The following is a 16220-nucleotide window of genomic DNA, read 5'->3' as shown; positions in this document are numbered from 1 at the left end:
ATAAATAAGGTTCATTATTTAAAAAAGGTCTTTAGTAAGAAGAAAATTAGATTAGAAAAAAGGGCCAGGATGAAAGAGGGGAGTAAAAAAGAGCAAACCTGTGGGTAAATCTAAACAAATATTGTCTATTGAAAATAATAACAATAATTAATTTGGGGATTATAAAAGCAAGGTGGAACCACAATCCTGGACAATGATAGCTTGAAAGTTGGGAGGGAGGAAGGTGATTAGAAATCCTTTTAAGTGTCATTCTAAGATCCTTGTATTATTTGGGAGAAAAGTAGGAATAGATTAATTTTAACCTCTGTTTCTTTATTCATTCAACAAGTATCTTTTAAGGACAGGTAAAACTAATCCATGATAACCGAAGGCGTAATAGTGATTACTTGTGACAAGAAGAGGGCATGAGGGAGGCTTCTAGAAGTGCTGGTCATGTTCTGTTACTTGATCTGGCTGGTGGTTACATAGATGTGCTCAGTTTTTGATATTTCATTGAGTCTGCTTATCATTTGTATACTTTTCTATATGTAAAAATATGTACGTATATATAATATTCCATAACATTTATAAAAGGAAACTACTGCAGTTTATACCAAAACAAAATTTTGATAGATTATAAAGGTATAACTTTAAATACAAGTCCTAAAAATAAGGGGAAAAAATGGATGCTAGTATTTATATAATCTTGGCTGGGAAAGAACTTTCTAAGCATGATACCAAAGGCAGCTTTGACTTCATAAAAGTAAAAAATAAAATAAAATCAAATTTTTATACAATAAAACAGTGCAAATAGTATAAAACAAAAGCATCAAGTAGAGGAAAAGAATTTGCAAAATATAGAACAGACAGATGGTCAATATTCCTAATTATATAGGTATAATTCTTAAAATCACTAGGAAATAAAAAGGAATACCACAATTGCAAAATGGGGCAAAGAATATGAACTGGCAATTGACAAAAGAAATATATAAATGGCTAGTGAGCTCTGGAAACCCACAAAGAGGTTAAGTAATTTGCCTAAGTTAACAAAAATAAGTAAGAGGGAAAGTCAAGATTCGAACCCAGGCAACCTTACCCTTCATTGAATATTTGTTTAATGAATGAAGATTATATTTTTAACACTAAAAGATGTTTATATCATAGACTGTAAAATGCAGGTTATGAAACAGAATGTACAGTGAGATCCCTTTCTGCCCACAAACTCACATAAACGTTTATACAGGTTTAGGAAGAAGGTCTGAAAAAATCAAAATGTAACAGTAGTTAAATTATGGGAGCTTTTTTTGGTCTTTATATTTTCTGAATTAAAAAATATTCAGAAGATATATTAATTCAATAAAGGGGGGAAATATGTTAAAAAGCCAAATAACAATACAAAATGAAAAAGTACACGAAACCTCTAATGACTCCCAGTGTATCCGTGTATACATGGCTCAGCACGGATCTCTCAGGGGCCCCATCATGCCATGGTTCTCTAGTCTACTCGGCCTCCTCTGACTTTTCTACTTTTAGTTTCCAAATTAAACTTCCTAAAATACTGTGATCCTCTTGTAATTTTACTGCTTCAACGCTTTCCACGATTCCCTATTTTCTACAGAAAAAAGTAGAAATTCCTCAGCCTGGAATTCAAGGTCTTCCACAATTATGGCATTTGGTCAACCTTTTCACTCATGACGCACATTCCAGTGAGTTGACTTGTTGCTGTTCTTTTCCTGTATTTGTTGCCTAGAGCTTTGTACAGCTGTTCATGTGGTTAGCTCTGCCCAGAATGTGTTCCTCCATATGTCCATTTTCTACCCAAGGCTCAGTTTATACACTATCTTCCCCATGAAGCATTTGCTAGTTTCTCTTAGCCACTCCGAGAATCCGTGGCTCTCTTATTGGACTCTCCAGACACTTATTTTCTTATTTTTTAATGTTCTATCTTTCCTAACAGACAACAACTTACTTGAGGTAGGATCCTGATCTCATTCATCTTACCAAATACTGAATGAATGAATGTAATTAATCAACAAAATAGAAACACTCACAGAATTCAACACCATTATGTTCAGGTATTTTCAAAATGCCAGTCTGGCAATTAGATTTCTCCTTCTCTGACCATAGGAAACATAAACTGTTCATAGTACAGGCAGGTCCTTTCTCTTCAGGTCTTTGACCTAATTAACTGGAGATCCTTCATCTCACACAAACTCTCACTTGTGCTACGAACTGCTGTATTTTGGCCTTCAGCAGTTTGGTCAGCACTGATCTTCGTTTTCCTACCTAAAGGGAATTTAATTTCAGCTTTACTCTCTGGGAAAGGGGACAGACTTGCAGGACTGAATGTTCTCTCTTACCTTTTTGTGTTGTGCACTGTGGTCCCCCCCAGGACAATCCTCACTCCGGGAGTGGTACGGTTCAGGTTATAAACTGTTAGAGCTTCTTCATAGGTGGTTCCTCCAATTACAAACACAATGATATCCTGAGGTCTGCAACAATGAAGACGTTTCATATCAGAGGATTAGGAGGGAAAGGGCAGAGGTTTGTTGTTACTATTATACATACAGTTTTAATTTCTGAATCTTTCTCTTTTGGTGGAAGAAGCATAATTAAAGCAGAATAGATAAAAGGTTTAAAAAAAGTTTTAATTATCTGCAATTGGCAGGAAACAGAGCAGGAAATGCTGAATAGTGATTTGCTTTCTGTTTATGAGCGGATGTCTTATAATTTCTGTGCTGTGGATTTCAGAATAGCACAATAGTGTTTGCTGGAACCAAATGTAGAAATATTCTTTTATGTTCAAGAGGCTGCACAGTACTTCACTGGGACATGAAATCAAGACAGCAGTAATTTATGCTTGTACTACACATCCCTTTTCACGTATAAGCCCTTAGTCAAATATTTAGTACAGTGTCATTACAATGGCCTCTGTCCAAGGACCTCAAGTTGTTTTGCAAAGTTCTGGTGTATCTGGATGTCCCATAACATGGGAACTAGAAACATTTAGTATTTTGAGTGTGAAAAACAAGAATGGGACACAAAAATTAATGATGCTTCTAGGAACTCCACCTCTTTGTAAAATCTTTGTTCCTGAATCCTTTGATAAACCAAGAAAAAGAAACCACAGAAACAAACAAAAGCCCCAGAGTGTTGCTTTGATGGTGGACATGCTGACACATCAGCTCAGTCATGAGCCGCATTTGGGTAGCACTGTGGAGTTTCACTGTGTTTCAATCTTTATCAAAATGGCTTCATAACAAAAGTGATAGATCCTCCTGTTAGGTCCTTCAGTAGATACCAACAAGGAGACCATATTATTTTCAAAACCGTTAAACTTTGCCTTGTTTTTCTTTTCTCATGCCATCAAAAGAAGTCATACAATTACTTAACCTTAGTAGGCAATTAAGTTTGTTCTATCACTTATTGGACATTATTTGAAACTACATCAAGCAGAAGCATCCATTTTGGAGGTTATAGCACAAAAGTTAATAGAAACATCTTTATTTAAGGGATATACATGCTTGTGTATAAATCATGAAAAAACCCCTACATTTCCTTTCTGTTTGTCTCTGTGTCTCTAAAACAGCTTGAAGGAATGAACTGTGGGAATATTTGTTCTTGTTGGACTTCTTGGAGACAGAATCAGAGAGTGTGTCTATTTAAAAAGATTCAGATAATCTCTGAATTGCTGAGATACCCAATGAAGGGCTCCACTGCAGAAGAGGTGGTATTCTGAAATTAATTAGGTAGCGTCGACTATGACATTTCTCTGTGAACCTGGAACTTAAAGTCATGCCTCTGAAACAGTTTACTTTGTAAGGCAAAAATAAGCTCCATTCAAGACTAACTACCTGAAACAATGTATTTAGCACTACAATGCTTTAAGAGTTACATACTGTTTTATAGTCTACATTTTTTGTGATTGTAAAATATACTGCTTTTGTCTAGATGAATGTTTGCATATGGGATAAAATACAAAAAGATATACTGTAAAAAAAAAAGGATGCTTCTCTCTCACCTCAGTTCTCTTGTACCCCAGTTTCTCCCTAGAGGCAAACACTATTTCTTGTCTCTTATGGATCTTTTCAGAGATATTATCTATGTTTGTGTATATATATGTAAATATGTGCGCATGTGCAGAAGCCTTTATATACAGTCTGCCCCGCGCCTTCTCCTGGATATACTAGTAGATATCACCAAGTTGCTCCACAGACACCGTTCTGTCAGCAATTCAGGAAAATGACTATTTGTCCACATCCTGTCAGTACTGTGTCTTATTAAGGCTTCTGGTCCTTCTAAACTGACTAGTTTGATCCCTCGCTCCTCCTCAGTACAGTTTCTTCTCTTGGTTTCCAAAGACATCACATTCTTGGTTTTCTTCCTACTTCATTAGTTGCTGTTTCTCAGTGTGCCTTCACGGTGTCACCTCACCTCCCCGACCTCTGAATGGTGGAGTGGCCAGAGCCCGCCGGTCCTGCTTTCTTTTTGATCTGTACTGAGTCCTAGATCGGCTCTGTTCAACGTAGTCGTCACGAGCCACATCTGGGTCAATTTAAATTCATTAAAATAAAATTTTAAAAAGTTCAGTTTCTCAGGTGAACTAGCTACATTTCAAGTGGTCAACAGTTGCATGTGTCTCGTGGCTACCTTACCAGATAGCACAGATACAGCACATTCCCATAACTGTGGAAAGTTCTATTGAACAAATACATTCCTAGATAATCTCACCATTTTGTGGTTTTAAATACAGTTGACCCTTGAACAACACAGGTTTGAACTGTGCAGGTACACTTACATGCAGATTTTTTTTTCAGTAAATACTGTAAATGTATTTTCTCTTCCTCATGATTTTCTTAATAACATTTTCTTTTCTCTAGCTGACTTTATTGTAAGAAGACAACATAGAATACAGATAACATATAAAATGTGTTAATTGACTATTAATGTTAACAGGAAGGCTCTGGTCAACAGTAGGCGATTAGTAGTTAGCTAAGTTTTGGGGGAGTCAAAAGTTATACGCAGATTTTCCACTGTGTGGGGGTTGGAGCCCCTCACGCTGTGTTGTTCAAGGGTCTGTTGCTGACTCCCAAATCTGTCTCCAGCCAAGACTCTCTTCTAAATGCCAGACTTAAATACCTGTCTACGTGACATTTCTACATGGACGTTTCATATATTTCTCAATTCAACATGTCCAACTCCTTTGTCTTCTTCCCCGAGCTTGTCCAACCTCTAGCTTCCCCTCTGAGTTGACAGCCACGCTGTCCTTTCAGTTGCTTAGGACAAAACCTTTGGAGTCACCCTAACTCCTCCTTTATGGCTGGAGTGAAGCATGTAAGTTGGGGACATAGTGAGAGAAAGAGGGAGAAGTAAGCAGAAGCTTGATCATGGAAGGTCTTGAATCGCACAGGCCACAGGGGTCACTGAAGGGTTTTAACAGGTGCCTGTGACCACATTTGCTTTTTTAAAGAATAATTTTGGCAGCGGTATGAGAACGAATTGGGGGTTGCTGGTGGGAAAAGCTGGAGAGGAACTGGACATGGAAGATAAACAAAACATGTGGACTCTTCAGTATGTGGTCCGTGATTAAAGCTGGAGGATGAGCATAAAGGAAGCGTCCATGATCACTTTCAGTTTTCTGGTTTTGGTGATGAGGTGTAGTGGTTTCTGTCTGAGATCAAGCAAGCAAGACTGGTTTACTGAAGTAAGACACAAACCTGTGTGTGAGACACCTGTGGAACATCCCAGGGAGAGGGCCACTCGGCATCTGGATATTCCGCCTGCTCATTTCCCTGAGTACAGGCGGCAGCGGGAGCCGTGGGAATAGATGAGTTCTACCTCGGGAGGGCGTGTAGCACGAGAGGAGAACCAGAGACACAGTTTTGGGGGGTCTTTAACATCTACAGGATAAGCACCAAGAGGAGCCCGCAAAGACAGCTGAGAAGGAAGTTGTCAGAAAGGCAGGAGGAGAATCAGAAGGGAGAGGCCACGGGACAGATACGTTTCCAGAAGAATCGAATGGTTAACAGCGCAATGTGCAGTAGTGGGGTAAATACGGTGAGGATTGAAAGAGACCGCTGTGCACACTCTTGCAATAGGATTTTGCAAGCCGTTTCCGTGTATTATAAAACAGTAAGAAGCCAGGGTACGTGGATGAAAGAAACAAGAAGTGAAGGTTGTGACTTTATCCAAAAAGCTTGACTGTGAAGCAAAGGAGGGAGGTGAGAGGAGAACCCGGGCTCAAGAGCTTTACATTTATTACTAATTTCATCGGAGAAAGCTGAGTAGGTTATAGCCTGTGGGAAAGTAGTTAGAGGAGGAAAAGCTGAAAATATAGAGGACAGTGCAAACAAGCAACAGAGAAAGGCTTTGGAAGAGATAGTAGGAGTTAAAACAAGAGTGCTGGCAAAGAGATTAGTTCTGAATAGGAAAAAAGAATGAATGTCTTTTAGAATGGAGGAAGGAGATAAGGTAGGTATATGTAAATAAGTTTACAAATGTGGGAGCTAGACACTGAGGGAGTTAATGTCTGACACACTCGGTAGGAAACACTGGTGTGGCCTGGGGTGGGTCAGGTGACTTGGAGGGAATGGAAACATTCAAAACTGATGTGGAGAATGAGACCGACAGAGAACTAAGGATGCATAAAAGTTTGAGTATCCCTGAAGGTCCAAGAGAGATTAGAAACAATGAATTTGTGGCGGCACTGACCTATAATTTGTGTGATTTCCTCCAATAGCACAAAGAAGAAGCTATGAGTCTTAAGGCTGAGTTATTTATCCAACATTAACCAGGTGCTTTAGGCACCAGAGCTTCTTCATAAATTACAGGAACGTATTACCACTGTCCATGAGTCACTGAAATGTTCTGCATTATCAAGGTTTTTTCCTTCAAGTCCTTGCGTCCAGTTACTGGCCAGCTTTTTTCTTTCTGATACAGGTCATTTGCTTAGGAAGAGTTGTATGATTATGATAGTAATATTTTTCTACCAAGTATGAGGAACTCTCAATTATTCATTTAGTCTGATCATTTCAGGGCGTCAGAGTATTTTTGTATTACTGGAGAGGGAAGAAAATGTCACGGGTGGTAACTGTGAATGCAGGCTATATTACTGGAAGGACAAAAGCTAGATACAGGGACAGGCTCTTAGAGCTTGACGTAACTGGGTACCTAACAAAAATGACTATGTCACATTTGGTTATGAAAACATTCATAAATGTTTGTTTGTCTGAGCTTCCTACTACTACTTATTCAAGCTGGCTTAAGGAAGAACATCAATGAAAAAAGATTTTTTTAAATCCCAGATATTTTTTTCCTTTTCTTTCAGTTCCTGGTGAATTTTAAAAGTAGATGTTCTGATGAGGTCAATGATAAAATATACAGCAAAACATGTTTCTGATGGTTGAAGCTAAGCAGAATACGCAAGTTCAATGCTTTGTACACATCTTCCTGTGCTCTGTAATTCACCATAGCAACCAAAAGCATTAATTAATGCAGACAGCCAACATTAGAAAACAGCAGCCAGTTCATGCTGTATATAGATATACAAGGACACCTTGAGAACCCAACCAATTTACATCTTATTTTATTAGGAAAAATATTTTTTCACATGTAGTATTTCTGGAAATCATTACTTCCATACATAGACAAGTTGAGCGGAAGAACTTAAACTTTTAAGAGGAAATATTTGATCTACTTTGTGGACTGTTACACTTATGACTAAAATTCAAAATTTTTAATCTCCTTACAGATGGTAAAGACCTTATAGGCATTTACTGTAGGAAAAAGGGCCAATGGAAAAGGACTGCTGCTTTTACAGAAACAAAAATAAGCTGCTGCAACCAGAATCCACTAAATGTGTGTACACAGTGCTTCCTCCGTGAATTAACTGATTCTGGGATGCAAGACTAGATAGCTCCCTTTTCTCACCAAATGTGAAAGTTGCTTGTTTTTATCAGGGACGAGAAGCAATTCCGGAGTGAGAAACAGTAAAAGCCTGATAAATAGAGTATCAGGGTGCGGGAGTCTCACCTGCCGGGGAAAGCTCAAACCCAGCTTGTGGAGACAGCTACACTGCCAAACAGGTTAGCCACCAGCTGAAGAGCTAAGGGCTAAAACATTTCTACAAGGGTTCCTGGTTTTGCAAAATTGTGTTCTTGCCACATGGCTTTTGGTACTTTCTAACATTACAGTAATAACAAAACCAAGAAATTCTATCACGATGAGACTTGAAGGATTGTAAAGATGACTGAAATCAATGACTCTTCCCCATGAGAACTGGGGCCAAGACAGTGGCCAGAGCTGAAAGGGGCCACGTGGGTAGAGCGACGCCCCTCGCAGGGTTACTGGCAAACTGCAAAAATCCAAATGTTCTCGTAACATCAACCAAATTTATTCTCCAGTTTAAATTCTCCAACTGTAAATCTTGTCATATCAACTGCTATAAATGCCTACATAAGAAATTTGACAAGTATCTATTGAACAACTATTTGTAAAGCACCGTGTTAAATATTGTGAGAAATCCAAATATTAACAAAACATAATTCTTATTCATGATTACAGTACATAATACAATACTTAATGGGAAGGGCTATCTTGATAGCCAGAGGTAACCACTATTAACCATTCCTTGTTTATTCTTTCAGAACTATTTACTGTATACATAAACATATATCTACACGCATATATCTATTATATACATATTATGTACATATAGTCAAGCAGACTTATTTATATGCACATATGTATACAATCACATTTATGCTTATATACAGTTTTTTAACACAAGAGATACTATAGCATCTTGCTTTTCTATCCAGTATATCTTAGAAAGCTTTGCTATCACCCCGTGAAGAATTATGCCATTTTGTAAGAAGAATGCTTAGTATTGTACTGTAATTTAAGTGAGCAGTCCTCTATTGATGGGTATTTCGCTTGTTCCTATTTTTCTCACTATTACAAATAACGTTTCGGCAAATATCCTTGTTTGTATGTCTGTGTACTTGTGCAAGTATATCAAGACGGCAGACTTTTAGAAGTAGAATTTTTTCATAGGTCTTTTCAAGTCCTCTGCAGTTTTCCTTCTGTTAAGCAGGGCCAGGAGCTGTGGCCCCCACTGCAGGTTCCTGACCATTTCTCTGCCTTCTTCATAATTTCCACCATCTTAGAAGCTCCTGGTGCAGTCGCAGTGTTTTCTCCTGACCTCCTTTCCTGGTCACTCCCTTACTCCCTGAAGACTTCAGCTCTGGCTTACTGTTCTCCTTTTCACTCCTACTCCTTTCAAGACTTTCAGTGACTTTACCCTTAGTGTGGATTCCTCACCTCACATCCTGGTCTCGCCAGCACACGGATCTGTTCTTCCGTCCCTCACAACCACCAACATCCATGATTATAACATGAGCTTTTTCATTACAAGCAGCTGCACTATGAAATCTTGAATTCAAGATCTCTTTTTCAACTAACCATCCTTGAACTAATTCACTTCCACTAACGTTTCTACTATAATCATTCTCTGACCTCATCAAGACCTCCAGTCCACTCAACAATACCTTTTTCACTACCCAGCACCCTCCTCCTGTTTTCATTCCCCCAAATCCTGGTTGAGTCCAACTCAGCCTTCTCCTCATTGAATCTGCTGCAGCTAAAAGTTGCTGGAGAAAACACACAACTGGGCTCATGGGTAGTATTTTAAATGAATGACCACAAAATTCTAATGGGCACTCAGTCTTGCCTAGAAGTCCTACTTCCATGTCCCTAGTAAATTTGATTTCTAGCCTCCAAAGTGACAGTTTCACAATGTTTTCTCTTTTTACCTGCTACCTGAGCTGATAACTTGACATCATGTTTTACCGAGAAAACAGAAGCAGTCAGACAAGATGGCCCCATGTTCTCGCCATCAACACTTACAATGAAAGACTCCTTTGGCTCCTATCAAAGGCTCCTCAGCATGTGCTCTGGATCCTCCAAAGACTTCACCTCTGCAGCTCTTCTTCTTTCTCTTCTGCGTTATCTATTTCTCCTTCTTTAGGAGCATTCTCAGCAGGTTACATATGTGCTCTAGAATCTCTTTCCCATGAGCCCACACTCTTTTCTAGCTACCATCCCATTTTTCTAACTGCTTCATGCAAAACTTCTTAAAAGTGTGATATACATCTGTTATCTCAATTTTATCCTCTATCCCATAACCCTCTCTAATTTGGTTTCCAGCCTCACTGAAACTGGGAAATAAGGTCACCAAAGACCTTCATGTTGCCAGATCTGATGGAACCTTCACTGGCTTCACCTTGTTTACCTCTCAGAAGACTGGACTCAGGTTACCACTCGCTCCTCGGTCTTAAGACACCATGCTTTCCTGGTTTTCCTCCCACTTTCTGTCTGTTCCTCTGCCTCCACCTCTTCTATTCAATGCTTGGGTCTGGGTTCCCTCCTCTCTTTCTATGTTCTCTTCCTAATGATCTTATCTAGTCCCATGGCTTTAAAATATTATCAAAATCTTTTTGACTCTCAGTTTAGTTAGTATCTAACATTTCCACTTGGTTATCTAATAGACAGCTGCAATTTAACAACAGACCTCTTGATTTCCCCCCAAAAGCTGAGAGTTATTCCTGACTTCTCTCTTCCCTTTGTCCCATCAGCCAACCTCATTACCTGTCTATCGATTCTACCTTCTCTCCCAGCCTCCTTATCCAAACCACTTTCATTTATTACCTGGATGGACTATTACAGCTTCCTCCTAAGTAGTCTCCCTGCTTCTATTTTTGCCTTCAATAATCCATTCTCCCACAAGATAATCTTTTAATACATAATTCAGTTCATGTCACTTACATTCTTAAAGCTCTTCAATGGCTTCCTGTAACATTTAAAATTTAAAAAAAAAAAAGCCTATATGACCCTCTGTGATCCAGCCCCGACTTTCTTTTCAACTTCTTATTTTCTCCTTACTCACTGTGCTCTAACCACATTGGGTTTCTTTCTGTTCCATGAACTTGCCAAATTCATTGCTCTGGTGTCTCTCTGCTTGGGATGCTTTGTCTCCTCATCATTATGTAATTCAAAACTCATCTTAAATGTCACTTTCTCAGAGAGGTTCTCTCCATCTAAAGCAGCCCTCCCCACCTCTACAAAGTTACTTTGTAGCTTATTACCCTATTTATTTCCTCAATATTCAAATTATATCCTTTATTTGTTTCCTAGTTCACTGTCTGTCTCCTTCATGTAAGTTTATGTACCTTGAGGGCAGGCACCTGTCTTTCCTGTCACTTCTGTTTCGCCAGCATCTACAATAGTTCTTGACATACTGAAGGCATTCAATAAACCCGTGTTATATAACAGGATGAAGCCATGGAATTATTAACTGTATATGTATTGAGGTAATAGTGACAAATGCTAGCAGATACTGACAACTGATAACAGTGCATTTTGTTGGGAATGCATCATTTTGAGCTTTGTTTGGAAAAAGGAATCACCCAAATTAGAAAAGTTTGCTGTCATGAACTAATCATACACACTGTACTCTTCTGGCGGTCTGTGGTGTCCCTTTATCAATAAATAGCTAATTTCTTATTCATTAATTCTTACATGAAATTCATAAGAAAATTAATGTTTTTACTTTTAGTATAGCAATTAGAAGGCTATGTAATAATAGAGTGATGCTGTTTTTCAGAAAGCTCTCAGGTAGGTGACTAGCTGCCCACTTAGCTGGCCTCTCTGACCCTGGATGCCAAGGTCTTAGATATCTTATCTGGATGAGTGAACTCTCTGCATTTAATCCTCAAGGTCCTGCCTCTCAACCTCGGCTTTATTTAAAGATATTTTTCTGTTCTGTTATCAAATTACAGAGTGTATTTTTTAAAAAAAGGAACAAAGTAAAAAAATGTATACTTTATCACATAAAAGAGTCATCTTTGTACCTCAACACATTTTTCTTTCAGAAATTCATTTTATTTATAAAACGCTATTCTTCCAAGGCTCTTAATTAGATTATGATTAGCTGAAATTATGGAAGAATTATATCAACAGTAGCAATTCTCACATCAATCGATCCAATAGGATTCTGCTACATATATTAGGCTCTTTATGACATGTGGTGCCAATAAAAAAATACACAAAAATATTATTTACAACTAGGTAGAATTTGTGTATATTTAAAATTTCAGGGTGGCCTAAGTAAGTTGTTCTGGACAAGTTTTGTTTTTATTAAAACTAGCAAACCACCAGATTAAAATGACAATTAATTTCTTCCTTCAGTTAATACCCAAAAAGCCATCCTTTTCTTCTGTGTAACAAATGGCTTTTGTTAATTAGGTCTCAGTCCGTATGCTGGCCACATTTGGCAAAGTCCAGTCCTTACCAAAAATAGTAACAACCTGCTCTGCCTGGCAATCAAGCAGCAAATCTATTTTTGGCTTTAATGTTTGAAGCCTCAAATGCTAGATGCCATGGAACTGAACCTTAAATGGCATAAGCAAACTGGTCTGATAGGAAAAGACAGAATGGAAGTATTTGGGGTGCTCCAAAACACCTGTTTCTTTATGCCAGAAGACGTAATGTTTCAGGTTTAGCAGGTGAATTCATATCTAACCTTGACACACATGAAACCAAAGAATCTTAGAACTGAAACAACAGGGGGAGGAGGATGATAGAATTGTAGTTGCGGTCCCTTACATTATTCGAAATTTCCTATTTTCTTAGAGTTTCTGGTTTTTATTAATATCTTTATATCTTACCTGTCTCTGAGTGTGCTGGGGCCTAGATAAGGGTACAGGCTTTCCTTAAGCTTTCCTTTGATGAGATGGTCCAGGGTCTCGTGTAGGAAAGGTTGATGCTGAGTATAGACATTTTCTATTCCCTAAGACAGGGGAAAAGAGTTCTTAGGACATTTTTGAGAAACTTGCGATATAACGGTCTATGATATTCTTATCAGAAAAGGACCTGTACTCAATAGAGACTTCATGGGATAGATACGAGTAAGAATTTTAGGAGAATTTTATGGTTAAATAATCTTAAAACATTATTTTCATCAATTAGAAATGTCCCAATCTCATGGTAAGACTGTAATTTATGGCTAGTTAATATAAAGGAATTTTAAAAATGGAATTTCTTAAATCCTTTATCATCTCTTCCCTGACTCTCTTACTTTTGTGAAAGTGTTATAGTATAGGCAGAACAAATAGAAGGAGAGGATTATGTAGAAAAGGAAACTATACACTCAGGAAAATGGAAAAATTTCAGGAACATAAGAATGGCTAGCAAATTAAAACTAAGTTTTGACCATTTTAAGAAAATAGGTCAGTATTTTTAAAAGATCTACAATGGTTTGCTTCATCTTTATTGTCCTTCAGAGAAAAACTGCCTAACAAATCTTAAATAATAAACAAATAGAGTAAAATAGCCATGACTAACTGAACTATCTTTTCACTCTTGGGTATTTCCTGGAAATATCTCCTTATTCCCTGCTCAGCTATTTGGTCCAATGCTGCTGCTGCTGCAATATAGAAAGCACCTAAAGAAAAGGCTTTCAGGAGGATATCTGCTTTAATTTAATTTAATTGCCATACTCCTAAATCAGCAGCAATCTGGAAGTTACTTTGAAGGTCATGTTCATTCCCTCTCAGCCTCAGGGGCTTCAGGGTTGCTCACTGAGGATAGCACAGAGATGTCGTACCTTCAGTCCTTTGAGGAACTGTTTCGTAATAGCCACAGCATCTTTGGGACTAAAGAGGTCACTTCCTCTGACCCGCTTGCCACCATATTCAACAACTGCAGACACCAGCTATAAAAAAAAAAAAGGAAACAACCTCTTATTGCTTGGAGATCAGGAAACTCATTTCATAAGAAAATAACTTTATTAAGGAAATGAAGACATGAGAGAACAGAATTACACATTTCTGTGAATCCAAACAGCATGACTTGTTATTGTCAGAGGAAGACTACAATGATAAAGTTGGTTCCTGCTTGGCGGGGTTAATGTGCCCATGTGGTTACCTTTCGGTGTTTCTCAGAAACACCCTTATTCCTGAGGTCCATCATCAGTCCCGGTAGGCTGTTGCTGCTGTGTCGCTCGTAATGCAGAGCATACAGCATCACTAGGCGGGCAGCGTCAAACTCTGTCACCTTGGGGTTCTGCAGAAGCCTCTTTACATTCTGAAGACAGAGAGAGAGAAATGATATTTACCCCCCTTCACCGGAGTGATGTATAATATCTCAGATCTAACAGGTATTGAATGACAGTGCTGCATCTGAGGGCATGACTAGATTACTGCTATGGCAGTGGACGGGGCAGAGGGTTAGCAACTGTCTGAACTACAGAAAATTAGATGCCTTTTGCCTAAGATAAGAATTAAATAAAGCAATCAACTCCCATTGTAATTGCTTTAGGACAAAAATGAATTTAACTACAGATAGTTCTTTCCTTTCCTCTCATGAGCTGGTCCAGGGTCTCATGTAGGAAAGGTTGAAATTTCCTTGCTGAGACAAGAACAACATATTATTTCTACCACTTCAGTCAGTACAGCATGCAGCAGAACTAACCAGTTGACCTGCAAAACTCTACTGCTTTCTCTTTGTGTTAGTGACTGACCAGTGAAAAGGAGACAAGTTGGTAGAATTTTACAAAGGAGGACTAGCTTTATCTCCAAGAAGCATCAGATGTAACAATATGTTTCAACGTTGTTTACAGGGATATGAGTATGTAAACAGCATGTGATCTCTCCATTCAGTACTTATGATCTTAAGAGGGCAGGTACTGACAGCAGAGGAAACCAGATGAAATCATGTTTAGGTTTTGTCAACCCTCCCATTAAGGGACTTCCATATAGTATAGATTCATATTTATTCCGCAGAACAAATTAATTCAAGCCAACAAATATTTTTGAAACCCCCTCTAGGCATAAGGCGCAATGCCAGGCACTGGAGGGGCCAGAGATGAAGCAGAGACAGTATCTGCCCTCAGTGAGATGGCAGACAATGGGGCATAGGGGGATGAAACAAGTGTAGCCCACTCTGCTACAAATCATGTTTCTTTAATGTACTTCAGGTCTATGAGGTTGGTAAATATGGGAATGGGGTCAGTTTAACACAGAAGGTTTACTGACTTACATGTAATTTTTCCAGCATGTTAGTATTTAGAAGAGACTGGGGACAAGCTTCCTCTTTAAAGAAGAAGATTTACCAATGTTAAGAAAAAAGAGATGAAAATCCTACTTGAAGTGTTTTCTGCAGGAAGTAGCTGGTTTTGTGGCTTTAAGAACTGCTGTACTTTCTACTATGTTATGCTATCTGGGGAAAGGGCAGGTGTAAATGAAAAAGGATGCAAAGATACTTCTCTGTGTTACAAAGCAAAACAAAACAACCCAAACTGATTGATATCCCCATATTGTATTTTCAATTTTGATGAAACTAGTCTCTATGAGAAGCAGATGTTTTTGAGAGTAAATAGTTATATAGATTTTAAGTGATCTGCTTATAACCCTATTTTCCCATAACCCGTTTATTTTTTAGTGTGTGACTTTGCAGAATGTGAGGTTTTTCAGGAACACATGTGTGGTGTTATAATAGAAACATATGTAATGGAGAAAAACAAATCAAAACCCCAAAACTGAAAATCAGTGCAATGGGGGAGAAGGGGACACAAAGTGAAGAGAAATATATCTGGTTGCTGAGGAACCAAGAGAGACTTCATGAAGGAGGTGACATTTGCAAAATGCCCTAAAGAATATTGGGATTAGTTTGAGAGACTGAAAGAGGAGACACTACTAATAGAAATGTGGAAATCAGAGAAAGAAATGGGTTGGATTGAAAGACTAGCAGAAGCCTCGGGAGGGTACTGGATTCCGAGGACGTAACTAACATCTGTATGGTACTTTACAACTTACAAGATGCTTTCACATCCTTTATCTTCTGAGTACTTCACAACAACCAGGTCTAATGTCTAAGAGCTCTTCTGTTCACACCAAAGAGGGACTGTGATGAAATGGGGAATCTCCCAGGTTGCTTTTCTGGATGAACATTTCACTATCATCATTTGTAAGGGATCAAAAAGGAAGACATTTCTCTCCTATAGATTTAAACCCTGCAGTCATACGAATCTCCTTTTTTTTCATTTTCTGGTTGCTTTTCCACAGAGCAGTCACAGAATACAACCTATTTAGAATATGTGTTCAAATGTTCCACTAATGTCTACTATGATGTGAAGAAATTTCAGGGTATAAATTATCATTAAGTAAAACTACACAATTTCATAT

At 38.3% G+C, this 16220-nt stretch overlaps 1 protein-coding gene across 2 annotated transcripts in view; it reads right to left on the bottom strand.

Annotated features, from left to right (window-relative positions):
• Window positions 1–16220, bottom strand: part of VPS45 (vacuolar protein sorting 45 homolog) — a 50773-nt gene that overhangs the window by 16058 nt on the left and 18495 nt on the right. For both annotated transcript variants that reach the window (XM_019740026.3, XM_019740025.3), the window contains exons 11-14: window positions 13963–14121; window positions 13643–13750; window positions 12705–12826; window positions 2340–2471 (exon numbers count right to left, since the gene is read on the bottom strand). In XM_019740026.3, the coding sequence (XP_019595585.3) occupies window positions 2340–2471; window positions 12705–12826; window positions 13643–13750; window positions 13963–14121 (521 nt within the window). The remainder of the gene's footprint in view (window positions 1–2339; window positions 2472–12704; window positions 12827–13642; window positions 13751–13962; window positions 14122–16220) is intronic.

Source organism: Rhinolophus sinicus, chromosome 7, assembly GCF_057876585.1.
Source record: "Rhinolophus sinicus isolate RSI-liver-muscle chromosome 7, RSI-T2T, whole genome shotgun sequence".
NCBI lineage: Eukaryota > Metazoa > Chordata > Mammalia > Chiroptera > Rhinolophidae > Rhinolophus > Rhinolophus sinicus.
This window is presented reverse-complemented; position numbering and strand designations above follow the sequence as displayed.